Source organism: Dermacentor variabilis, chromosome 9 (assembly GCF_050947875.1).
Source record: "Dermacentor variabilis isolate Ectoservices chromosome 9, ASM5094787v1, whole genome shotgun sequence".
Taxonomy (NCBI): domain Eukaryota; kingdom Metazoa; phylum Arthropoda; class Arachnida; order Ixodida; family Ixodidae; genus Dermacentor; species Dermacentor variabilis.
The window spans coordinates 9,198,158-9,225,278 of record NC_134576.1 but is presented as its reverse complement, the minus strand read 5'-3'; the positions used below and the strand labels follow the sequence as shown (position 1 = coordinate 9,225,278).

The 27,121-nt window shown below is 45.4% G+C and overlaps 1 protein-coding gene across 2 annotated transcripts in view; it reads left to right on the top strand.

Annotated features, from left to right (window-relative positions):
- Positions 1-27,121, top strand: part of egl (Egl_like_exo domain-containing protein) — a 286,622-nt gene that overhangs the window by 115,687 nt on the left and 143,814 nt on the right. For both annotated transcript variants that reach the window (XM_075670761.1, XM_075670760.1), the window contains one exon: positions 20,048-20,269. In XM_075670761.1, the coding sequence (XP_075526876.1) occupies positions 20,048-20,269 (222 nt within the window). The remainder of the gene's footprint in view (positions 1-20,047; positions 20,270-27,121) is intronic.

Below are 27,121 nucleotides of genomic sequence, written 5' to 3'. Positions count from 1 at the left end.
AAGCTTAATCCCACTAAATGCAAGCTTGTTTCCTTTCAACGCAAGCTTAATCCCTTATCATTTTCATACCTAATCTCTCACTCCACTGTCGAACAAGTTCCATCCTACAAATACCTAGGCGTCACCTTATCCTCTGACCTTTCATGGAACGCACACATCAACAATATCGTATCACCCGTGAACAGATCCCTCAGTTTTTAAAGTGTCATTTGCGTCACGCACCATCAGACATAAAACTTCTTGCGTACGTACAAGTCAATCATCAGATAGAAACTAGAATACGCAGTGCCCATCTGGACCCCGCACCAAGTATACTTAAGAAACGAACTAGAATCTGTACAAAATTGTGCCACTAGGTTCATCCATTCTTCATATTCATACGACATAAGCATATCATACCTAAAATGTAAAACTGATCTTACTAATCTTTCTGTGCGTCGCCGCATCGCCAGTCTTTGTTTGTTGCACAAATTATTTCACAGTTTCCTTAACCAAGCACCGAAGATCATACCACCAGCACGCATATCTCGTTTAGCGGAGGCAAGTAATACACGTCTTGACAGGTTGAGAACGAAGAGTAGACTGGCTTTATTCCACATTAAAACTGGTTGGCTGAGTGGCAGTTGTGGTGCCTCTGTCAGGCAGCCACTTCATGTCCTTAGAAAGAGCAGGGGCAATGACTCCCACATGGAGGCCAGGCAAGGTAACTGAATTTCTCAGAAGCTGGGGACAAATCACATTGACAGACGGTTGCTACAAATGTAAGGATGCTGTAGGGAGCCAGTTCTTGGTTTGATGAAGAGAGCAACCGATCATGGGATTTGGGTGATGGATAGACAATCAGACAAGTTGTGTGCGAAGAACTCTGGAACATGTTCTCAGCGTTGCAGTCCCAAGTTAATTCGACTGCTGACGTAGTCAGAGATGAAATCCAGTGGTCATTGGGAGTTCCCTAAGTACAGCCAGAATGGTCACACCCTCAGCATCAAGCGATGAAGCGATGACCTATGCCACCGTCGCCCACCGTCAAAGTACTCCTCCGCACCCACGCAAGGACTCCGTAACGCTGCAGTTCCGTCATCCGCCACTGCCGCCAGCTTGCCCACCCGTCGCCAAGCGCAACTACCCAAGGAAGGCGCACTCCTGACCACTGCCCACTCTCGCTGTTAACATGCCACACCCTCAGCAAGGTGAAATGCCGTGTGACGTTGCCAACTACCTTGCTGCCACTCAGTGGAGCCTTCGATGACCGTCCCGTTCACCATCACCAAGCCACTACATGTCCCCACAACGCTGACCATACACTGGCCCAGGCTGGGGCCAGTCCACAAGCCCATACCAGGAAAAGTAAAACAGCAACCAATAGAGGTGCGGTTGCTGTTCATCGAACCAACGCAGATCCTCTGCCGACGCCGAAGATGCTGAAAAGACTATCTCGACAACATAACAAGATGCTGCCATTCCTATGAAGCCTAGAAGCAAAGACTACACCAACAAAAGAAGACCTGATGATGCGACGTTCCAGCCACAGATCATCACGATGCAGCTGTGATGAAAACGCGCTGATGCTGACTGCTTGTCTCATGCTCCCATGGACCCTCCGCACAAAGATGACCAAGATGAGGACGCCTCTTTAGGTACAATAAGCGCAGACGACTTTGCCGCTCAGCAACCAGCGGACCCAGAGCTCAGAAGCCTTGCTGAGTATTTGCAAGGCAAGACCGACTTGGTCCTGAGTTTATTTAGGCACAGATTATCTTTGTCCTGATAAAGAAGAACTTTTTGCCAACCTGTGCAAGCTACCTTCTCATTGTGCCCGCAGCACTCTGGTCAGATGTCCTGCATACCCTACATGATAAGACAGCTGGGCGCCTCAGGTTTTCCCGTACACTCGCAAAAATACAAGATAAGCACTGTTGGCCAAACCTGACCGCTGATGTCGCCCGTTACGTCAAGACATGTCGAGACTGTCAGAGATGCAAGACACCACTGACAAGGCACTGACTACAGCTGATCAAACCTCCTTGCCAACCGTTTCAGCTGACCGGGATGGATTTCTTACGATCTTTTCTAATGTCAACATCTGGAAACAAGTGGATCGTCGTAGCTTCCAACTACCTTACCTGCTATGCCAAAACAAAAGCTCTTCCTAAAGTTGTTGCGGCCAAAGTCGCTAAATTCTTCGTCGAGAACATCCCGCTGCGACATGGTGCCCCTGAAGTCCTCATCATCGACAGAGGAACGGCCTTCACTCCAGAGCTCACCCAAACCATCTTGCAGTACAGCCGAAGATGTGGCTGGTTCAGTGCGAGTGTTGCCTTCGGTGTGGGACATCTCAAACAATGGAAGTAATGGGGGCAATCCAGTGACTCGGCGACTTCGACGCAGATCAGGAGGTTGGAAAACCATGTTGTCTGTGTTGTGTGGTGGTTAGTGGTTGAAGCCACAGGAGGACAACTGCCTACCACCCGCAGATGAATAGTATTACGGAGCGGCTGACCAAGACCCTCGCCAACATGCTTCCAATGTATGTCGACGTCGAACACAAGACATGGGATACCATCTTTCCATACTTCACGTTTGCTTACAACATGGTGGGGCAAGAAACAAAATAGATCATGCCGTTCAAGCTAATTTACTGCAGTAACCATAATATGAGCCAAGGAGGTGGTATCTGCATGCTCTTTAAGAAAGGTCTGGAACCAGACTCTTAAGCACAATTTGCAGTTTCTGGGCCTGATTATGAGGTGTTTACTGTATGTTCACAAAACACAGTGTTTGTTGTACTTTATCGCCCATCACACTGCTCTGTACCCAGATTCTTTACGTTTCTTGATTCTCTGTTTTCTTATGCTAGGGACACAAATGCAAAGCTTGTGCGTGGTGGTGGTATGTACATCAACATGTTGATACTAAAAAGATGTAAATTTATCACTAAAAGCAAATGGGCTTTTGAATGTCATTAAAGAGCCAACACGAATCACAACTAGTGCATCATTGTTACTAGACGTATTCATTATAAACCAGGACATTAGTACTGTAAAATCAGGAGTAATTATTCCAGATGTGAGTGACCATCTTTCCTTACAATGTGTTGGCGGGCTAGTTGGTGCGGATCCATAAATACTTCGTTTAGCGCAAAACAACGGACACAAGAAAAGGCGACAGGACAAGGCGCCTTGTCCTGTCGCCTTTTCTTGTGTCCGTTGTTTTGCGCTAAACGAAGTATTTATGCATCTTTCCTTATTTCTTTGCTTCAAACAAAGAAACTGAAAAAAAAGAGCATATTTCTGAGCAAAACCTCTTTATATTTAAAAAATCCATAGCTGACGCTATCTGGAACATTATTCTCTTGGAAAACGATGCTGAAGAAGCATACAAGGCTTTCTTGAACATTTTGAGGCCTATCATTACCGCCTGTTGTGACTACACGATGTAGTTGCAAGCCTTGGATTAGAAATGATCTTGTTACCAAAATAGAAATGAAGTTGTATCATAAGTTTATCAGAATGAACAATATAAATGGCCTGAGTGCATTTAAAACTTATAGAAACCATTTGAAAAAAGAATTAAAGAAAGGCCAGGAAGGAATACTAATCAATTTGAAACAACACATGGTTGTAAATAAACTTGGACAACCTACTAACCTACAAAAAAGGAAAAGAAAGAATTTCGTCTCTAAATATAGCTGGGAAATCCTTAACAAATCAAGAATTAGTTGATGAGTTCAGTGGATATATTGTGAACCTTTCTAAAGGTATGAATGCACAGAATAACTTTATGATGTTCCTTGCGCACTAGATACTATATTTTTTAGCCCAGTTAATTATTGCGAAATAATGGTGATTTTCAAGGAACTGAATAGTACAACAGCATCTGGCATTGGTGGCTTAAAAATGAAGCCTATTGCTTATATCTTTGACTTAATCTTGCTTTATGTTACACACGTAATGAAACTATGCATCTCTAATGCAGTGTTCCCACGTTGTACTCAAGTTGCATGTGTGTCGGTGCTTTTTTAAAAAGGTGGTAGGAATAATTTCAGCAATTATAGGCTGATATCGGTTTTGACTATATTTTCCAAGGTACTAGAAAAGGTTATTCAGATATGGTTAGTTTTCCTTCTAAAAAGAATGTCACATACTAAGTGACTCAATTTGGTTTCCGAAAACACTTAAGAGAGCTTGCACTGCTGCAACAAAAAGAATACTTATCAAGAGAGCTTGAAAAAAACAGAATAGTGGTTGGTATCTTCCTAGATTTCACCAAAGCACTCGACATGATACACCATGATTTACTACAATTGAAGCCATACTGCTGGACTAACATGGACAAGGAAGACGACAGGACGTAGCGCACATTCTGTCGTCTTTCTTGACCATGTCAATCCAGCGCTACGACTTCAATTGATGCAACGAATACACTAGCCCAAAAATCTGCACTCCATTATTTACTACTCCTGTAAACTTTACTGCTATGGCATATGTGGGCACGCTGCATCGCTCTTGATATCATATCTACAGCACTGCAAACAATCACTCAGTGTCAACGGTTTTCTTTCTGAAACACTATCCATCTCTAGCCTTTCGTCTTTAACATTTATATTAACAATGTCGTCCGCGTCACCCCACTCGTGAAGGTTATAATTTATGCAGATGACACAAGCTTATTTATATCGGGACATAGCGTTGACAAGTTAATAGATTCAGCCAATCGCACATTAGCTCAGTTAGACTGTGGACACAGAAAAGTGCACTGGAATTAAACATTACTAAAATGAAAGGTATTGTTTTTAGAGCTAGGAATAAACATATTCATTTAACCAGGGACATATGTTTCAGGTCTGTTCCTTTATAAGTTGTATCATCTTTTAAAACATTAATTGTTGTATCCAGTGAAAAGATTTGCTGGGAAGATCACTTCGATCACCTTATAACAAAACTGTCACAAGTTATGGGATCATCTATCGTAATTGTCATATCTTACTGACCAATGTGAAAATTACAATATATTGAGCTCTGTTCCATTCTCGCCTAAATTACGGCATCTTAAGCTGGGGCTTGACAACGCAGGAAAACTTGTGAAAACTACATGTACTAAAAAAAAACAAGCTTTTTGCTCATAGTTGAACGTGTACCACTGCTACATCACTCCACTCAATTTTTATTTAAAGATGAGATCATCTCAGTAACAAATCGGCCTGACTACATACTATGTTGCGCTTAGAAACGAGAAATTTTCCAAAATACATGTTTTCTCCAAACCCTGACTAATCTACAAAAACGAGAACAAGCATACGAAACCTGCAACCGAGATCCTTGGAAACTTAGCACATACAGAACCACATAGAGTCTGCACACATTAGAAAATAGATTCCCTCACTCGCTTAATAATTTGTCCCAAGTAAACATTTGTCTTCCAGAGGCATCATTTCAAGAAATACTTTCACACTTTGTTAAATCCAGGTCCGTCGTAAGGTTGTTCTGTAAAAATAAGAAAAGAAAAAAGAAAGGAAGGGTCAAAAAAGGGGAAAAAGAAAGGGGAAATAGTGTTCATACTGCCTCCTTTTTATCGCCTCTGATATGATTTCTTTTTCTAGTATTGTGCAAAATTATGTATTGTACACATTAGCATTGTGTATTTTCATTTGTGACCACTAATTGTTTATTATATTGTATAATTGCTTCCATTAATTTATTCAAACACTGTTAACAGTTTTATTGTGACCGCTGGTGTACCATTGCCAAAGTGGGGGGCTCTGTCATGCTCTGTCAAGCTGCCCTGAGGCAGCTTTTACGCCACGCTCCTGCCATCATGTACACTTTGATGCTAAAATAAAACGATCCAAAACAATCCAACAACCCTACGACAACTCTCCACGCCATGCTGTCGCACATCACCAACAAGAAGGATCTTGATGTCACCGCCTATCTTTACGCCAAAGAAGCCCGACACCTCGCTCGCCTGCGCATCAACTAGCAGAGGACTGACAGCCGGCACTCCAATCTTCGATGACACTACGTCGAGTACCATCCCGGCAACCGTGCTTGGGTTTGGACTCCAATACACTGACGATGACTTAGCGAGAAAATTATGCCGCTAGTTTGGACCATACAAGATCATCCGAAGTATTTGCGTACTGGACTGTTAGGTCGTGCCAGATGGCATTTGGCTATCACAGCTATCACGACCTGATCACATCACGACCACGTGGTGCGTCTAAAGCCTTTCTACGCCCGTTGATGAACTTGGGGACTTAGTTTCTTTGTTATTTTGTTGTTGTATTTTCTTCATTACGCATGGTTTTGTTTTTGTCTTTGGGTTTGTAGCATCGGGACAATGTTTTTTTTTAACAGGGAGGTATTGACTCATGTATTTGTTTACCACGTTTTACTGTGTAACCACGTTTACCACATTTCACCGTCTAACAAATGTTATCACTCAGCGCAGGATGTGCCTGCATGTATCAGAAGTTTCTCAAATGTTATCGATGGTTCTATCTGATGTTTGTTGACCGTACTTTGTGTAGTCTGATTGCATGTATGCATGATGTGAATTGTGTAGTGCTTTCTGGAAGACATGCAAACACCAGCGATTACTCTGGAAACGTCGATGACTCGTGTATAAGAGCTGACGCACTTGACTGCATGTCTGATTTTCGCCAATCGCCGACTGTGTTTGCTGCTATTGTTGTGTTTTGAGTGTAACCTGACTTTCTGGGCACAGATTAGCCCAATAAAGATTTAGTTTCACCATTCACAGTTTTGCTTCTGCATTGACCGTCACTACCATGAGACGATACGAATACCTGGAAATATCTGTCCAGGAGGTGTGAGGCTGGGACCTTAATATCATTGTCCACATGTGAGGACAAGTGTGCAGACTGGATATACTATCTGGAAGCATTAATTCCGTTTTCATTTTTTGTAAATTGAATAAAGCAGTTTAAGTTGAAGATCTTGCCTTCTTTCACTCAGCGAGTGCCATTTAAGGTATTGCTTCATCTCTCGGGTACCTGCAAATTGGTCATATATTCAAAAAACAAATCTTGCTGCAAGAGATTGAATATGCTCAAGGGCACAAACATGTACTATATGAAACGAGTTCCACACAGGGCAGGCATATTTGAGTTTTTGCATAATATACACTACACCTCCTTAGTCATGTGTTTAAAGTTTCGCTGTATGAAGCCGAGAGCTTTTCATGCCGTATTAACGACACTGCTTATCTGTACAGCCCATGTCCCATCCTAAAAAATTATAACTCCCAAGTACTTGTAAATATGTTATTTTCTAGTAAGCTGATTATTTAGAGTGTAGTGAGGGTTTAGCTTATTTACCCCTTTAGTGAAACTTACCTTAATGCAAGAGTTATGTTACCTTAATTACCTTACCTTACCTTAAACTTGCCTTAACACAAAAAAGGCGTCTTTTTCGTTTAGCGAAGTCTACAAACAGTCTTGCTCGCTGGCGTGTATATCGTGATAGTCTGTGCTCCTATCGCATTGCTATCAAACAGGCAAAAGATTTTTTTCTGGAGAGCACACTCCCTTCTCTCCTTTCCACCAACCCTTCCAAGTTCTGGAACTTTGTTAAACCTGCACAAAGCCGTGGCATTTCTCTTGTTGACTCTGCTGGGCACGTGCTGCGCACTGAGGAATGTTGTACTGTCCTGAATAACGTCTTCGTAGGTGTGTTTACAAAGACAACTGCTGTTATCATGCCGCAGCTGCATAATCATGATTTATTTCCCATGGATGCAATTGTAGTCAACTTTGAGGGAATAGCTAAATTAATTGAGAAACTAAAGCTTTCGTCTTCATGTTGCGATGATGAAATTAATGCGAAGTTTCTGAAGAACACAAAAGTTTACTCTTCACTTTTCCTGTCATACCTCTTCACACAGTCCATTGAATCTAGTATGCTGCTATCAGATTGGAAGGTCGGGAAAGTGGTGCCACTTTTTAAATCCGGGAACATGCATTCTCCTCTCAATTATCGACCAATTTCTAACTCTAATCTAGTCTCATATCTTGAATCAAATGACTTTTTTACCTCCTGCCAACATGGATTCCGGAAAAACTATTCCTGTGAAGCACAGCTTCTGTTATTTACTAATCACATCACAGCAGCTCTAGATCAAGGCTCCTTTCTTCATAGCGTTTTTATTGACTTTTCTAACGCTTTCGACAAAGTACCTCATCAACTACTTCTACTAAAAATCAGCACTTTTAAAATTGACCCAAACATCCTCAAATGGATTGAATGCTTTTTATATAACCGAACCCAATATGTTATCGCTAACAATCACGCTTCCTCCTCTCCTTGTCCTGTTGAGTCTGGCGTCCCTCAAAGTTCCGTTTTAGATCCACTACTATTCCTGATCTACATAAATGATCTTCCAGATAACATTAACTCTAGTATAAAGATATTTGCAGACGGCTGCGTTATCTATCGTGAAATGAATAACCCTAATGATACACTTGTCCTTCAATCTGACCTAAATAAAGTATCTGGATGGTGCAATAAATGGTTAATGAGCCTTAACATCAGTAAATTCAAGCACATGACATTTTCGCGAAGCACTAATGCCTCAATGTCTTCAGAATACAGAATTAATGGCATCGGACTGGAGTGCGTGTCTGCATACAAGTATCTCGGTGTCTACATATCTGATGACTTGTCATGGCATACTCACATTGACTACATCATAGGTAATGCAAATCGCACTCTCGGTTATTTCTGGCGAAATTTTTTCCAAGCTCCACAGCGGCTAAAATTAATGCTTTATCAAACTTTCGTTTGTTCGAAACTCGAATACGCGTGTGCAGTTTGGGATCCGGCACACCGCACTCTCATTCAATCCATAGAATCCCTCCAGAATCGATCAGCTTGTTTTATGATGTCGAACTATTCACGTACAGCTAGTGTCTCACAGATGAAATCGTCACTTACCCTTCCTTACCTTCAAACTCGGCGCAACATCTCGTGTCTTTGTTTGTTCCACAAGGTGTTCCATCACCGTTCATTGAATCAGCAACTCATTTCGCAGCCAGTGTACTTATTCTCCCATATCGATCACAGCAATAAAGCAGCTGTTCCTTTTTGTCGCACTGACATGTTCCTGCATTTTTTTATGCCGAAAACCTGTTCTGGGTGGAACCGCCTTCCCTCTTCTATCGCCACCTTAGCCAATGCGTCATCATTCAAGACCGCTGTGACAGATCATCCTTTAAAATGACTCGAATTTTTCTGTTTTTTTTATTTTGCTGCTATTACTGTCTGTTTATCTTCTCCTTGTCCTTATAGGCTTGAATGCTTTTTGTTCGTAAACCATGTACCCACCCCCTCTGTAATGCCCATTGGGCCCTGAGGGCATGATAATAAATAAATAAATAAATAAATAAATAAATAAATAAATAAATAATAGTTCTGCAGAAGCCTGCAAAGTGGAGAGAAGTAATTAAGCAAAAATGAGACACCCACCCAATCATAGCAATTGCTACAAGCCTCGCAGTTTAAAAATTCATCCCAGACCAGGACGAATTTTTCTTCAACTGTGAGGCTTTCCTTCCGAGGAACCCGTATGGGTTTCCTTTGTCACAATTGCTATGATTGGGTGGATTCTCATTTTCCCTTAATTGGCTTAATGCAGTTGTTAGTGTCTAACACCATATTATTATTCTTGCACCAAACTTTTATGTGACATAGATCTTCCTAAATCTGTGTGGAACCCAATAGATCTGATACATTAGAATACAAAACACAGTCATCAGCAAACATTCTAATATTACACTTAATTACATCTACAATATAATTTATAAAACAAGAAAAATAAGCGCATTCAATACAGACCATTGGGGCACACCAGAAGCAGGAACCCAATGAACTAAAACCATTCAGAATGACCCTCTGATTATTGTTTGTCAAAAAGTCCCTTACCCATTTATAAACACTTTTGTCAGTAGTACTAACAGTTTTTATTTTCTTTATAAAGATTGAATGAGATGCTGTGTCGAACGCCTTTATGAAATCATAAAACGAGCAGTAAATTTGTCCTTTGTTATCTAAACCGAGTGCTAAGTCATGGTAGAATTGAATTTACTGTTTTGTACACGAAAATTCTTTTCTAAATCTATGCTGATGAGAAGTGAAAAAGAAAAAAAAAAAAAACTGAACCGAGATGATGCATTAGGGCAGAGTTCGGAACATGTTCAAATAACTGAGGTTTTTTAGCGCACGAAAAGGAACGAGAGATAGAGGCAAGATGCGGACACGGCGCTGTGTCCGCGTCTTGCCTCTGTCTCTCGTTCCTTTTCGTGCGCTAAAAAACCTCAGTTATGGAATACCAACATGCCCTAACCTACGCTCTTTCATGTTCAAATAATTTGCATTGAATCAATGTCGGGCATATAGGCCTGTAATTACACATGTCCCACTCTTGTACCATGTGAGCCACCTTCCATTCATCCAGAAGAGCGCCCTCATTTAGTGATTTTTCGTATATTACATAAAGGTGTTTGATATTTCTAGGCAGAATACCATTCGGGCCAGTTTCTTTAGTTTCATCCATGTGCTTTATCAATTTAACCATGCTGTTAGGAGAAAGCTCAACCTGCTTCATGGATGAACACTGCTCTCGCAAACATTCCTTTATAACCTGAACGTCAGGCCTAAAACTATCCACCGCAGTGGCTTAGCAGTTATGGTGTTGCGCTCCCAAACACGAGGTCGTGGGATCAAATCCCAGTCATGGCGGTTCCATTTCGATGGTGGCAAAATGCAAAAATGCCCGCGTGCCGTGCATTGGGAGCATGTAAAAAACCCCTGGGGAAGGGGGGGGGGTCAAAATTAATCCAGAGTCTCCCACTACAGGGTGCCACATAAGCAAATTACACGTAAAACCCCAGAATTCTGTTCAAGGTCTAAAAACTAACAAAGAAGTTGTTAAAGACCGTAGTTTATCATGATCTTCAGTAATTGTCAAGCTATCGTGAACTAAAGTGGGTGAACCTGGTCCTTTCTTTACCACAGCATTTCATCTACCTCCAAAGCAGCTTCGTTTTGCTGCGAAAGCTTGAATTTAAACCTCCAAAGTATCTTTTTCTATCCTCTCTCAGTTTTGGCCTATACAATGTTCTTATATCACTCAATTTTCTAAATGCGTATGCAGACCTAATGTGACAATATTCTGAGTAAGCTCTTATGTTTTTTTATTATGGTAATAAGGGGTCTATTTATCAGGGTGTCTACCAACAGGGAAAACCGGGCAAACCGGGAATTCTCAGGGAATTTGAATAGTCTGAAAATACTCAGGGAAAACTCCGGGAATTTGTGCTTCTATCAGGGAAAATTAACTAACTTTATTGAAAGTGAATGGAAGTCGTGTTAATGCTGGCTCCAGTAACAGGAATCGCAATGAATCGTTATTGACGCAGTGTCATCGGCATGAGATATTGCCAGAGTAGTTAACAACCGATTTTCCAGACGCCCGATTTTTTTTTGTTTACATGCCCGAGAATTAGCATGGCTTTGCGGCACCACCACATATTCCATATAGTCAATGTATATTGCCCTGAGTGCAGGTCTGAAATGGCATTAATCAAAGCTGCCACCGCCGCCATTTTTATTATCTCGCCGCCTCGAACCGGCACTCTCACCCCCGAGGCAACGTTGGGCCTGGATGCTTCTACGTTCACTATTAAGCTTCTCGCCATGCACTGCCGTGTTTTTCATTGAATGAATTCACCGCTGTCAGCAATGGCACCGACTCCGCCTTTGTAATCCGCGCGATTGGCTTCGAAGCTCGCAGAGCACAACGCGTTGCGTAATGCCAGTCTTCGAAACTTAGCTTCGCCTCAGTACAGCAGTGTTAGGCGGTGAAGCATAACAAGTGTGAGAAGGCACGGTTGTCATGAACCACTGTATGTATTCCTTAATTATACACACGTGCACCCCCATCTCCCGTCACAGTACAAGCACCGATATGCTTAATAAGTGTACTGGCAGGCCTTAAACACTTTTTCGGACGTGCCTGTGGCAATTTTAACCCTTAAGGGCAGGTAAAGACATCCATTCATTTTTTTCGAACTGCCCGATTTTTCTGACGTTTTCGCAGCCCCTATGGAGTCCGAAAAATCAGATGTTGACTTACTGATCAAGAGGATGCTTCAAGTGATCCATGGGGTGAACGCGTGGCAGAAGGAGGATGAGAACAGAAAGGACCAACGCATTGAGAAATTAACGGTGTGGCGAGCATATTTCTATGCACCCTCCGTCTTCTTATCATCTGGCCCAGCATAACACAGCTGCACGCTGGACTGCATGGTCAATAAAACATAGCGCTACCGCCACGTCACCCGACGTATGCGTCACTGACGGTGGCTATAAAAACAGGCTGCCTGGCTGAGAAAGACCGCTTTTCTACCTTCCGCTACTGGGATGAACGTAGCGTTGGTATGCCCATCCGCTGCCATCGTTAGTCGAATAAAGAGTCATTATATTTTTATGTTGAGATTCGTCCTTCGGCAGACACGACATCCCACATCTGGTGACCTGGACAACGAACAAGAACGCATCGCCATGGACGAACAAGACGCCCTTCAATGACAGCTGGAACTTCTCAACAGACAGCTTCACACGCAGCAAGAGGTCATCCAGAAGCAAGAGCAACAGCTTCAGAAACGGCACGACCAACTCAATGGTTCCGTGCAGCAGCATCCTGCCTGCTCCGCCGAGGACGTCAGAACCCCGGCAGATGGCATCCTGCACGGCATCTGGCGTGTCGCTGTCAAGCTTCCGCTGTTTTGGGCCGACTCGCCCGAGGTGTGGTTTGCCCAAGTCGAGGCCCAGTTCTCTTTTGCGCACATCACGCAAGACCGGACCCGCTACGATTATGTCGTCGCCCACCTCGATGCCCACTATGCCAACGAGGTCCGGGATATCCTTGCCAACCGACCAACGGCCAACCTTTACGAACACCTCAAGACTGAACTCATTTGCCGCCTGTCACTCTCGGAAGAACTTCAGTCCACAGAACTTGCCGAGCGCAAGCCTTCGCAGCTCCTCCGCCACATGCATGCTCTCGCGGCCAACATGGAAGTCCAGGATTCCTTACTGCGAACACTTTGGCTACAACGACTTCCACCGCATGTCCAGGAAATTCTGCAGGCTCACCTTACGCTACCTCTCGGCCAACTTGCTGAAATCGCTGATCGCGTCATCGAAGTCTCTCTGCCGCCGTTGTCGCCCGCCGTCCAGGCTGTCGCCGCATCGCTGAACACCATAGAGCTTGCGCACCGTATCGACGATATCAACCAACAACTCAGCTCCATTCAACGACGCCTGGATCAACACTTGCCGACGTGCCACCCACAAAGCCGTGGCCAGAACACTACCCCGTCGCAGCAGCCTGGTGACGACAACCGGGGCTACTACCATCGACGCTTTGGGGACAGAGCACGACGATGTCGACCACCCTGCTCCGCTAGAAATCAGGGAAACGCCAACAGCAGCTCGTAACCACGGCTGCGAGCTGCCAACCTGAGGGCTGTCGCATCTTCGTCACCGACCAAATTACCAAGCAGCGGTTCCTTGTCGAAAGCGGTTCCGACAATGCTGCTACCCGCGAGCCCATCTTCAAGGTCCCCGTCCTTCTACGTCTTTCGAGCTCAGCGCAGCATACTGGTCCACAATCAAAACTTGGAGCTCGCTCCACCTGCACGTCCAGCATAAAAACCTATGCCGTGGCCTTCATTGGAATTTTGTCATCGCCGACATCACCGAGCCAATCATCGGCTCAGACTTTTTGGCATACTACAACCTCCTTCCGAACTGCCACCACGACCGTCTCATCGACGCGACAACGGGACATTCTGCACCAGGACAGCGAACGACTACCCACCAACTAAGCATCAAGGTACTCAGTGTCGAACATAATTCACCGTACCACGCCATCCTCCCTGAATTTCCAGGTTTGACGCACCCCAGCGGGTTGCCACGTGATGTGCAACACACCACTGTGCACTACATCCAGACCACTCCAGGCCCCCCGGTTTTCTGTCGCGCCCGTCGCCTTGCCCCGGACCGCATGCGCATAGCCAAAGCAGAGTTCGAAGCCATGCTCCGGGAGGGAATCGCCCACCCCTCCGACGGCTCGTGGGCCTCGCCACTTCACCTCGTCCCAAAGAAGACTGAAGGCTGGCGGCCCTGTGGGGACTACTGTGCCCTCAATGCCCGCATCATTCCGGACAGGTACTCCATTCACCATATACAGGACTTCGCCCATTGCATTTCTGGCTGCCACATTTTCTCCGTGCTAGACTTGGTCAAGGCCTACACACAGATACCCGTCAATCTGGACCACGTCCCGAAAACTGCAATAATTACTCTTTTCGGCTTGTTCGAGTTTCCCTTCATGAGCTTTGGCCTGAGGAACGCCGGACAAACCTTTCAACGCTTCATCGACAAAGTCGTCCGCAGCCTCGACTTCTGCTTCGTCTATCTTGACGACATATTGGTCTTTTCCTGCAACACCGATGAACACCACAGGCACCTTCGTCTGCTTTTCCAGCACCTCGATGACCCCGGCCTACTCGTCAATGTCCCAAAGAGCACGCTCAGCGCTTCGGTCGTCAAATTTCTCGGCCATGAAGTCTCATCAGAGGGAACTCGACCCTTACCTCAACGCATCTCAGACATGCAAAATTACACTCAACCAACCACCGCTAAAGACTTTCGCCGTTTCCTCGGCATGCTGAACTTTTACAGGCGTTTCTTGACACACGCAGCCGAGTACCAGGCTCCCCTCCATGATGCCTTGGCTGGTCTACGAGGAAACCAACCCGTCACGTGAACACCAGCTTTAACGCAACTTTTCGAAAAATGCAAAGCTGCTCTTTGCACCGCCACACTTCTCTCCTATCCTGTGCCAGACGCTCCCTTAGGGCTCTTCACGGACGCCTCTAGCATCGCCGTAGGCACCGCCCTTATGCAGCGCGTAGACAACATGTGGCATCCCTTGGCGTTCTTCTCCAAGAAACTCCCAGCTCGCAAAACGACCCCTTCTGCGGCCAGTCCCACCGACGAAACTACGACCCCCGCCCCGTCGAGTTTGCCGCGTCACGACCGACTAAGGACGGCAGTTCAAATCGCACCTTTTCCGGCTGCTTGGGCTGACCATCGGGTTCGAACGCTCGCAGACCACCAGCTACCACCCATGCGCCAACGGGACGATCGAGCGTTTCCATCGAAAGTTCAAGGCAGCCATCATGTGCCACCCGGACTCAACCTGGCCTGAAGCCATCCCAGCCGTCACCCTAGGTCTTCGCACCACCTTCAAGCCCGACATTGCAGACACCTGCAGAGCTTGTCTACGGGGAACCCCTCCGTCTCCCAGGCAAATTTCTTGCTGCTCTGCCATCCACCACGGCGACGTCAGATCCCACCGATTTCATCGCCCGGCTCCGACGCACCATCGCTGCCCTCCACCAGTCACCTGCTGCTCACCACTGCAAGACCGCCCCCTTCATCTTCAAGGATCTGGCAACGTGCTGGCACACTTTTCTCCGCGACGACACCGTCCGCCGGCCTTTACAGCCACCTTACAACGGACCCTACCCAGTTCTCCGTCGCGACGACAAAACCTTCACCCTGCGCATTACAGGGAACGCCGTCCGCATCTCTATCGACCGGCTGAAGCCCGCCCGCACCGATTCCGCCGAACCAGGGAATAGCAGTACACCCACAGACGTCCATCCACGACCGCCAACATCACAGCCTGCTTCTGTCACTACACGCAGCAGACATCGGGTACGCTGCCCAGATTTTTACAAGCCCCGAGGGCTCTCCACTCCACGGGGGGGTGATGTGGCGACACACTCCGCGCATATTTCTACGCTCCCTCCGTCTTCTTATCATCTGGCCCAGCATAACACAGCTGCATGCTGGACTGCATGGTCGATAAAACATAGCACTACCGCCACGTCACCCGAGGTATGCGTCACCGACGGTGGCTATAAAAACAGGCTGCCTAGCTGAGAAAGACCGCTTTTCTTCCTTCCGCTACTGGGACGAACGTAGCATTGGTATGCCCGTCCGCTACCATCGTTAGTCGAATAAAGAGTCGTTATGTTTTTATGTTGGGATTCGTCCTTCGGCAGACATGACATCCCACAACGGGAAAGGAAGCATGCCACTGCCTCTTTGAAGGAGCTTGAGCTCAAAAAACAAAGTGTTGGCTGGGGCTGAGATGCAGGTGTCGCTCATCCAAACCAAAATAAACTCTTCAAACCAGCGAAACCCAACATGAGATGTTGTGTACGAGCTGAGAGTATGTCAGGACAGTTGAGGTTGACTTCCCAGCTGCTGAGAGAATCTTAGTTGGGACAAAGTTCAGGCCTCATACCGATGAGCTTGCTGTCATTTGATAGAAATAGCTCATATTCAAAAATAATTACTTATGTATGCATCTCATTTTCATTCGTATTTGAAAATGTTTGTCTCAATTTGGAATGGGTTTTACCATTTTTTCGCTGTGAATTTTACTAACACCTGCCTTCTGTTTTCTTTTTAAATAAAACAGATATTACTCCTTACTATTCAAAGTGGATTAAGTCATTTATTTTTTCAACATGATTACTAGAGAGTGATAGCATCGGGCAGCATGGTGTCAGCCTGTCTTGACATAAAACGAAGTTCTGGCTCATTCAGGGAATTTTACAAAGGTGCTCAGGGAAAACCTGGAAAACTCAGGGAATTTGTGATTGTCAACTTGGTAGACACCCTGATTTATCCAGGGCATTTTCGCTTGTTTTAATTTACTGCTCAAGGTGCTCAGAGCATAACTCTGAGTGAGACAAGTAATTCGCCTTTATAGTGCCAATAACTGATTCACGCTTTTGCAGTCTGTAGTACATTCAAGACAAAAATATATTTTTGAGTTGCACCGATATTTCTGCATAGCTTGCTTTGCCAAAAAAAGCAAGCTCTCCTGGACTCGCATATTTGTAGTTTAGATTCAATTTTAGCTAATTTAAAGACTATGGATGTTGCGGTCACAAAAACAGGGTATTACACACACTTCATTGACAGCATCGATACTATTGCTGAAGAACAAATAAAAAAATATTTGGTAGGCTGGTATATGTGTTGTACCAAACCAAGCACATTGATCAGTGTTCTCAATTCACATTACGTAGATCCATTTCAATTCAAGACACATGTACTGTTAACCTATGCAACGTCAGGCAAATTAATATCACCAGCAAGAATAATGCAACCTTCGAGAACCCCAAAGCAGCTTTCCTCAGCTGGCTTGTAATGCTTGGGTCAAAAGTAAGTGGGCGATACCGCCAACAGCAAAACTAGAATTTTCTTGGCACCAGAAGGGTTCAGTCAAGTCGTTTTCAACAGTAATTTCATGGCTTATGAGAGATCTTTTGAAGATTCTTCATCTTGTGAATGTCCACTAGGTATTTTCATTTTCGGCCTTGCCACGCAATTTGTGCTCCCTAAGGAGCTCCACGAAATTATCTGTCACTTCATGCTTGAGAATATCACTTAGCAATTCCCTCTTTATGTTGTGAGTTTCCTTAATATCTAGAAGTTAGGTTTCACTAAAAAATGTTCTACTGAGAATGCATATCCATTGTAGGAGGAACTTATTCTAGACTCCTTTGAAAGTGGCCTTTACGTGCAGAGTCTATCGATTACTCTAAAGCTTTCGATTGTACTATCAGTCATAGCACACTTCTTAACAAGTTTTGTCATTATGGCTTTCAAGAAAGTTTTTCAAAATTTTTTAAGTAGCTGTTTATATTGCCGTAAACAATGTGACTAAAAAACACTAAATCTCTATTTAATAAAATTAGTAATGGCATTCCTCAGGGCAGTGTTTTTGTAGCCTTGCTCTTTTACATATATGTAGGCAACCTAGTAAATATAGCAACGTGGGCAAGTTGTGTGTGAACTTACTAAATAAAACATCAATTGTGAGTGAGCTCCATATTCTCGTGTTTTCCTTCCTTTTGTCCATGCTTGCTATTATGCTGTTATCAAAAGTACAATGACACCTAGTAAATGTTGTCAGAAATACAAGATTTATCGTATATGCAACAATACTAGTTATTTTTGTCATTCCCACCTGCTGACACTTATAAGTGGAGTTAATGAGGTATGTGTGCAGTAAGATAACTAGAGTTCAGCAAACTGACTGACCGTAAATATTGCAAAAGCAAAAGCTTTGATATTGTTACGAAGAGGAAGCCCGATGCCTAAATGTATTTACAACTACGTATTTACACGTGGAAAAGTTACATGGGGAACAGCTATAATCGTGCAGGCTGGTACAATAGTCACAGTTCCAGGAGGCAGTCTATCACTTTTTCTTTGTCTCCCTCTTGTGCGCATGGTCCTGTCCAAATGCACTGTATCAATATTTTGCACTGGAACAAAACTATTGATTTTAACATAAACCTTGAAATTGTACCTGTCATTAAGAGTTTTGGAGTTCTATTCCACAAAAGTATGTATTGGAATGAAGATGTTGAGAGGGTTCTTTCTAAATTGTTGTAGACGATTGGACTTCTATCGAGGCTGTGGTTTCTTCTCGTGTTATACATAAAGCTACTATTTTATGACTTTTTCTTATTTTCTAGTTTATCCTTTTGCTACCGATGTGGGCATGACTACACAGATTGCAGAAAAAAGAATCACTAGTAATAGTAAATCTCCAGTATGACTCCCACAATAAGCCTATTTTTGAGCATATTAGATTACTACCTGTTATTGGTTTATATAAAGGATACAACATGGGGGCCAAACATAATGACCTGTTTATCTCACATCTTGAAAATATGCTGACTTTATTTTGTGATCGTCCAGCCTTGGTCCAGCCAGGCTTGGTTGCCCACCCTCACACCACTTCCCTTTCCCGCACACAATGCAATTAGTCAAAAAGGGCATCGGGCTGCGACCGTGAGGCCGCCACAAGTGCGACTGAACGAAGATGCGTGTCGGTTTATTTCTACGTCCTCGTGCAGTCGCGCTTACATATCATATCATTATTAATTTAGTTAGTAAGCAAATGTTTACAAGTTTATACGGCCAATAAAACTGCTATCCTTACTTCATTTAGCTATCTACTAATTTGCTATCGCAATCGGTAGTTTGCCTTTCGGGCAAAACTGCGTCTTTTTAATATAATTGCATTGTGTCTCTGTTTCTGGAACGCTGAAATTCGTGACAGGGGATGACAATTTTCTCTTTTGTAGAAAGGCCTTGTGCCACTGTGATCAAATGACAGCGTCGGCAATGACTTGATAGTCGAGTGCATCGAGCTGTCTGAGTTTTCAGAGAAACTTGCTGGGTGCAGCCACAGAGCGGTTAACACCAAGCACACACTCTATTGTGTTCTTCATTACACTATTAATAATTGATTGCTCTGTGCTGTGTGTACCTACTGTACCCAAAATTTTTTAAATGCTGGTGCTCATTCTATAGCGATAGTTCTCTCCGATCAAATAGTACATGCGATGGCAATAGTGTTGTGCATTCGCAAATATATGTGAGCACCAGCAGTTAACCTAGGATGTACATGCATAAATAATGGACACTCTTTACCTGTGGGCCTAGATTTAACAACCGTGCTTGCCATTAGCATTGTGATTTGAGTGTTGCTTGTGCTTCTAGGCCCTATAGAGAGTTGATAACAGGTGATGGTGATGGCTTGTTTCTTGGCTAGTTGGTATTGGGTCATTCTAAACACCTTGCGATGTGAAAGGCGAGAGATGAGACAAGAAGGCAACAAACTTTTGACAACAGAGTTGTTGAACGTTCAGTGCTATTTGTTTGTTGAGAATAATTTATAGCAGTGCAGCACAGGCATCCTCTTCTCTCTCTGTCCCATGTTAGACCTTTCTAAATACAAGATAAATAGGTTCTTAACTCCCAGGTTTGGCAGTGTTATTATTTGTTTCTTTTATAAAATAGTTTTTCATTGTCACTAAAAAGTGGCAATATTTCAGCCAATCATTTGTAACTGTGTACAGATACAGGCCAGTGTGGTGACCCTGCTTGAGAGGACAGAACCTGTGGCAGCTACATCATCATCATCATCGCGTGGCAGCATCCAGCAGAGGCTCAAATCACACATCCTCAAGGCAGTGGCTGACAACTCAGCCATGGACCACAAGATTGCCAGTGTGAACTCAGCGCGTGAGCAAGACCAGACCCTGGGTGACATGCTACGAGGAGTGCGCGTCATCACCAAGGTGTGTGCTTGCTTCCTTCTCACTTGACAACTGAAAGGCAGTGTGCATCTGTTATAACCTCGATATAATGAAGTTGTAATTGCAGTGAAAAACTTTGTTAAATTGCAAATTTCATTAATTCAAGGTTTTGAAGTTTTAGTAGAAACAACTTCGCACAACTAGAGCATACCTGGTGAATAGTACTGTAAGCAACGAACGTGGCGCCGCCACCACAAGGCCCCGTTTTTCTCATAAACTGAGGTGCCTCGAAGACATTGAAGAGACAGTCCCGCAAGTGGTGGGCTGCATGCCTGCAGCCTCGCCGCCACCCCCGGTTTGGCCCCCTTCGTTGACCGCAGGCATTTCCTTCCACCTCGAGCCCCGCGTCTTACAACCCTGGCGGTGTACAGTAGCCTGAGTCATTGAGAGAGTAAAATTGCGTTTCAAAGAGAAAGGTTGTTTGTCTGTTGGCTCCCCTAAGTTCGCGAGGTGCCCTTTTTGCATGGGAGCTGCTTGGGGCGAGTGTACGGCTGTGCCTTACTTTGCGTCGCGTGTTTCTGGTCCACAGTGCCACATTGGCGGGCCATTGTCAACCAGAGCTAGTTTTCTAACCAAGTGCATGGTTAGCTAGCTGAGTCCATGGTAGGAAACTTTTTACACTCAGAAGTGGAATACTACGAACAAGTCCGTCAAGATGAGCCAGGACGGCAAACATCCATACAACACACGTCTTGCTGCACAGTCACGTACTGCTGAAGAGGTGACGAGCGCCACCGAGCTGCAACGGGACAGCAGACGATGCTATGATCATGGCGCACCAGACCAGCTTCAAGAAAAAGTCACCCAGCTTTCATGACTGCAGGAGGATATTTGGAAGCTCGGCGGCTTTACTTCTGCATCCTCAACACCGTCATTCCAGCCGGATCCAGGCCCGAGCAACGCCATCTTGGGACAGCTCACCGGAGCCTTCTCTGCAGTGGCCCACATGATGGAGAGCATGAATCTGCCCTCAACAGTGACAACTGTTCATGTGAGTCCGGACCCCTTTACCGCAATCTCAAGCTTTAACGGAGACAGCACCCAGATCAGTGCTGAAGATTGGCTGGAAATATTGTTGCATGTTGTGGACTTAGCCAACTGGTCTGAACAACAGTCTGAACAGCAGTGCCCCGCTAAGGACTGGCTAATCTCATCGGCAGCAAGGTGTCAGTCATGGCGAGAGCTCGTAACTGCATTTAAATCAGCCTTCGTGACTGAAGAAAGCTTCCCGGACTTATGGAGGAGAATGGCCGAACGAGTTCAGAGTTGTGACGAGGAGATGACGAAGTACATTTGAGAAAAGGTAAGAATATGTGCCAGGGTCAAGCTAAGTCTGCCGGACACAACTACGGAGATTGTCGGATGCCTCTGGTCTACTAAAATGAGTTTCACGCTGTGGGACAGAAGCTACAGAAGTGTGCACAAGTTGCTTCAAGCCATCAAAGCCTATGAAAATTTTAGAGAAAGCCCTGAAAAATAATTCCCATTGGCACAAAGATTCGGCAGCCGAAGCCGTCTGAGCAGCGGCCACCAGCCATTTCCTTCGGCAACACAAGCAGACGATGCTGTACGCAGCGCTACCATGCGAGAAGGAGTGCGACGCACGAATCGAGTACAACTGCCAAAAAACGGGACACCTGTCGACTCAGTGTCCTGAGCCATGGCACCCACTTCACTGCACGAAGTGTAACCGCGATGAGCACAGTGCAAAATTTTATCCAAATTAGGGCCGCTCAAACAATGTGACCAATATTGTACGCACCATGCCTTCAATAAGGGTGTATAAAAGCGTTTGCATTCACAGCGAATGGATAGTCGCTCTTCTCGATACGGGTGCCGGTGTGAGCACCATCAAACTGACGCATGCCATGCGGCTGAGCAGGGAGCTTACGACTCCTCCCGGAGTGGCCATACATGGTGTCGGCGGGCAGCAGTCATCCCTTGGCGAACTAGACTTAAAGGTGCGCATCGATGATGTTGAACCTTCTGCCGTCCACTTTTACATAGTCAGTGACGACGCCTTTGTTGGACCAGACGTCATCAGTGGCACGGACTTGATCGACTTGGCCGATCTGCTTCTGGTCCATAGTGGTGGGTGTGCCTATTTGCTAAACCAAAGGGAAGCACAAGAGCTGACAGGTCTTGTTGCAGAATTATAGGGACCAAGAGAAGTCGTCACATGTTGCGAGAACATTGAGGTTCCCCTGCGAATGATTTTGTTTGTGTCAGGAATGTCTTCCCTTGGTGCAACCGCTGTGGTCAGCGTCCCCGTTACAAACTGCAGCAACTTCATGTTGCAACTGAAGCTAGGACAGATACTCATGCGTCCACCCACTCCTTGCAACATATCAGAGCAAGTCCTACTGGCCGCTGCCGAGGAGGCCTCTGCGCCGCAACCAATTAGCCAAGGTATTATTACTGTTGGCTTGATCGTCTCGGATGAAGAGAAAACGCAGCTCTGCGCTTACTCAACAAGCAGAAGAATTGCTTCGCTTTCAAAATGGAAGAATTAGGGTGCACCGACATCGCTGAAATGAAAATCGTGGAGCTTCCTGGAAGCAAGCCAGTTTTTCAGCCACCATGCCGCAGCTCTTACTATGAGAGGCGGCTACTGAAGGACATTACTGATGAGCTGAAATCATGTGGATTAATCCGTGACAGTACTTGCCAGTACAGCAGCCCTGTTCTCCTCGTGTGGAACAAGAATGGCGAATACAGAATGGTGATCGACTACGGCCACCTCAATGACCAGACCGTTAAGGACTAATTCCCATTGCCTGGCATTGACGATCTTCTAGATCATTTGTCAGGGCACAAGATCATTGCTGTACTCTATATTTCAAATGGGTATTTCCAAATACCGCTGGAAGAGGGGTGACGATACAAAGCTGCATTCACTACCCCAGACGGGCACTTTGAGCCGATTCGCATGGTGTTCAGACTGGCGAACGGCCCGCCTCAGTGTCTATCAGCGGATGGTCACACAAGCTCTGGGACCCTTGATTTGGACTTCAGCTTCTTGCTACCTCGATGATGTAATCATCGTCGCTAAGGACTGGCCAGAAAGGCTGAGAAAGCTAGAGGACGTCCTCTTTGCTATTGCCAAGGCAAATCTCACACTACGCCTGGAGAAGTGTGTGTTCACAGCAGAGAAACTTGAATACCTTGGTTTTGTACTCACCGCAGAAGGAATCCCTCCCGGCAAGAGAAAGCTCGCGGCAATAAAAGAATTTAAAACACCGACGAACATGATAGAGCTGAAACAGTTCTTAGGGCTCACCGGTTTCTTTCAGAGATTTATACCTTCCTATAGCTTTATTGCGGTGCCACTGCACAGACTCCAAAAAGGTGGAACTGAATTCAAATGGACAGAGGAAGTGAGTCGTGTGTTCGAGGCACTGAAAGGAAAACATTTTGAAGAACCAGTTCTTCGCCAGTATGACCACAATGCGAAGACCAAGCACCACACTAACGCAAGCCAACAGGGGTTAGCAGAAATGCTCCTTCAGAAAGGAAACTCTAACAGCTGGCACCTCATGTATTGTGTAAGCCGTCGGACTACTACAGCAGAAGAGAACTATCATTCGAGTCGCTTAGAGGTCCTGGCAGTTGTTTGGGCGGTAGGAAGGTTGTGTCATTTCCTTCTGGGGCTTTGTTTCATGATCGTTACTGATTGCAGTGTTGTGACCTACCTGGACAACAGTAAGAGCACCAAACCTCAAGTGGCAAGGTGGATAGACCAGCTGAGTGAGTATGACTGCAGATTTGAACATTGGCCAGGAGATAAAATGACCCACGTCGATGCACTCAGCCAGGCCCCTGTGAATGAAAACAGTGCAGCACCTCCACCTGATCTTAACCCTGAAGGGCCACCGGTGTTGTTGCCACGGGACGTGTACTCAGCAGTCCCTGTAGAGGATCGTGTGGTGCTGATCCAATCCCAAGATACTGAACTTCGTCCATTGAAAGGGATTATGTCGAAACCCAAGCATGAAGGACCATGAGTGAATCGTCGCGCGTTCAAGGGTACAAGCTGAAGGATGGCCTCCTGTACTACACACGCAGGGATAGTGCACACCAGAGGGACCTTTTCGTTGCACCGAAACATATGAGAAAACTAATTTTAATCACGAGCCACGACCTAGCTGGTCACTTCGGTGACGATAAGACTGTAGAGCACATCCGTCGCCACTACTGGTTTTCAAAGATGCAACAATACACAATGATGTACATCAAGAGCTGTATAGAATGCCTGTACCATAAAGAACGAGGAGGAAAGCAGCAAGGCATGCTCCATCCGATACCAACTGAAAAAGGCCCCTTTGAGGTGGTTCACATGGATCACCTGGGACTTTTTGCCAGAAGTAACTGTTGAAACACTGTTGTCCTGGTGCTAGTGGATAACCTCACGAAATACATACACATCTGTGCATGCCCGAGCACAGAAAGTAAACATACTCTACGTCACGTGAAGGAGTTCATAAATCAGGTCGGGCTGCCAAAGACAATCGTCACAGACCGTGGCACGTGTTTCACTTCAGCCATGTTCAAGAAGTACTGTCATGACAATGGAATTCTGCACACGCTGATATCTACACAGCACCCCCAAGCAAACGGTCAAGTGTAGAGAGTCAACCGTGTTTTGATTTCGGCCATCTCCATCGCAATCCAAAATCAGTCATAATGTGACTGGGATGAGCAACTCTGCGAAGTACAGAGAAATATAAATGGTGCAGCCAATGCATCCACAAAGCAGTCTCCGTACAAACTTCTCTACGGGTATCAGCAGAGTTTCGATGCAGGAAGCGCCAACGTGCTCCTTGACGAGACGGACTATGCTGACCCTCAGGAGCTCCGTCAGGAAGCAAAGAGTCATATTCTAAAGGCTCAAGCCCACAACCGCAGGAATTACAACGCCTGCTGAGTTCAAGCTGCCAACTACAACGTCGGAGATGCGGTCGTTGTGCGGCGCCTGCCCGTTTACACTGGACAGCCCACGAAGACTCAAGCTAAATGCAGAGGCATAGTCACAGAGGTGCTGCCTGCACACACACACCGCATCTTGAACCTACGAATATCGAAGGGATCGACATGGCCAGACTACGTCACAAGCACCCATACAGGCCAGATAAAACAATTTAAAGTGGCGTCGGACAGCGAGTGCGAAAGCGAGTCAGACTGATGAGACTCTCACGGGACGAGATCGTGCAGGATGGTTGAGTGTAAGCAACAAACACGGCTCCGGCACTACCAGGCCCCGTTTTTTTCAGAAACTGAGGTGCCTCGAAGACATTGAGGAGACAGTCTCGCAAGCAGCGGGCTGCATGCCCGCAGCATCGCCGGCACCCCCTGTTCGGCCCCCTTCACTGACTGCAGGCATTTCCCTTCGCCTCGAGCCCCACGTCTTATGACCCTGGCGGTGTACAGTACCCTGTATCGTTCAGAGAGTAAAATTGCGTTTCAGAGAAAGGTTGTATGTCTATTGGCTCCCCCAAGTTCGCGAGGTGCCCTTTTTGCATGGGAGCTGCTTGGGGCGAGTGTACGGCTGTGCCTTACTTTGCGTCGCGTGTTTCTGGTCCACAGTGCCACATTGGCGGGCCATTGTCAACCAGAGCTAGTTTTCTAACCAAGTGCATGGTTAGCTAGCTGAGTCCATGGTAGGAAACTTTTTGCAGTGCTTATAAAGAAATCACAAGAAGGTCAGGCCATAATAGGGCAGTTGTAAGCACCAGTGCACGCTATACAGATTGAGCCAAGAACATTGCACTGACATGGCTCGCGATCTCCGAAATTTGTGCGTGTTGCATTGTGCAGCACAGTAAACTTGCCACGGAGAGCCTACCTCCAAGATACGAAGCGTGGCCTCCGTAAGGATGTGCATGAGAAAGAGAGGGCAGATAGGCGTGCATTGCCAAAAGTCAGACTAGGGACCATCCCCTCTTTCCAAATCCCTCTCACCACCTCACACCTATTGTAATTCCACAATAGGTGTGAGGTGCATTCCCGCTGCATTCCCGCTACCATTAGTCGTTACATATTTTTCATGTTCCAATAGATACTCAGCCCCATTGTTTGTCCATACGCCAATATATTTGTACTTATCCACTACCTCCAGCGTAACCTCCTGTATCCTATGCTCACCGCCCTGATTATCATTAAAAATCATGACTGTCAATTTTTCGTTACTAAACTTTAAACCTAACCTATCTCCCTCTTTACAGCACATGTTCATCAATGCCTGCAAATCTTCCTTGCTGTCTGTCATATGTACAATGTCGTCTGCATACAACAGTCTTGGTAATGACCATTCTCGTTGCTTGAAAAAAGAAAGGTTGAAGCCAAGTCTACTCCTCTCTAATTTCTTTTCTAATCCTTCTAGATACAACATGAACAACAAAGGTGACAGAGGTGACCCCTGCCCAAGCCCCCGCTGTATATATAGCGGGTGCTCAGATACCTTTTTTTTTTCCATTTTATAAGCACCTTGCTACTTTTATAGGCACCTTTTAAAACATTAGTTACTCCAGCTTCCACATTTAGTGTGCCCAGTATGTCCCACAAATCCTCTTGGATTAAATTGTCATAGGCTCCCTTGATATCCAGAAATGCTAGACATAGGGACCTGGGTTCCTTTTCTGCTATTTCGATACATTGTGTTAATGAGAACAGATTGTTCTCTAACCTCTTTTGTTTCTGGAAACCATTTTGTAGTTCCCCCAGCACCTCCTTGCCCTCCACCCATGCCTGCAGTCTGCTCTTTGCATCACGAAACTCCGGTATCAGTGTTATGGTTTTATTGCATCATCTTTTAACGAAAGCCAATTGCCATAGCCC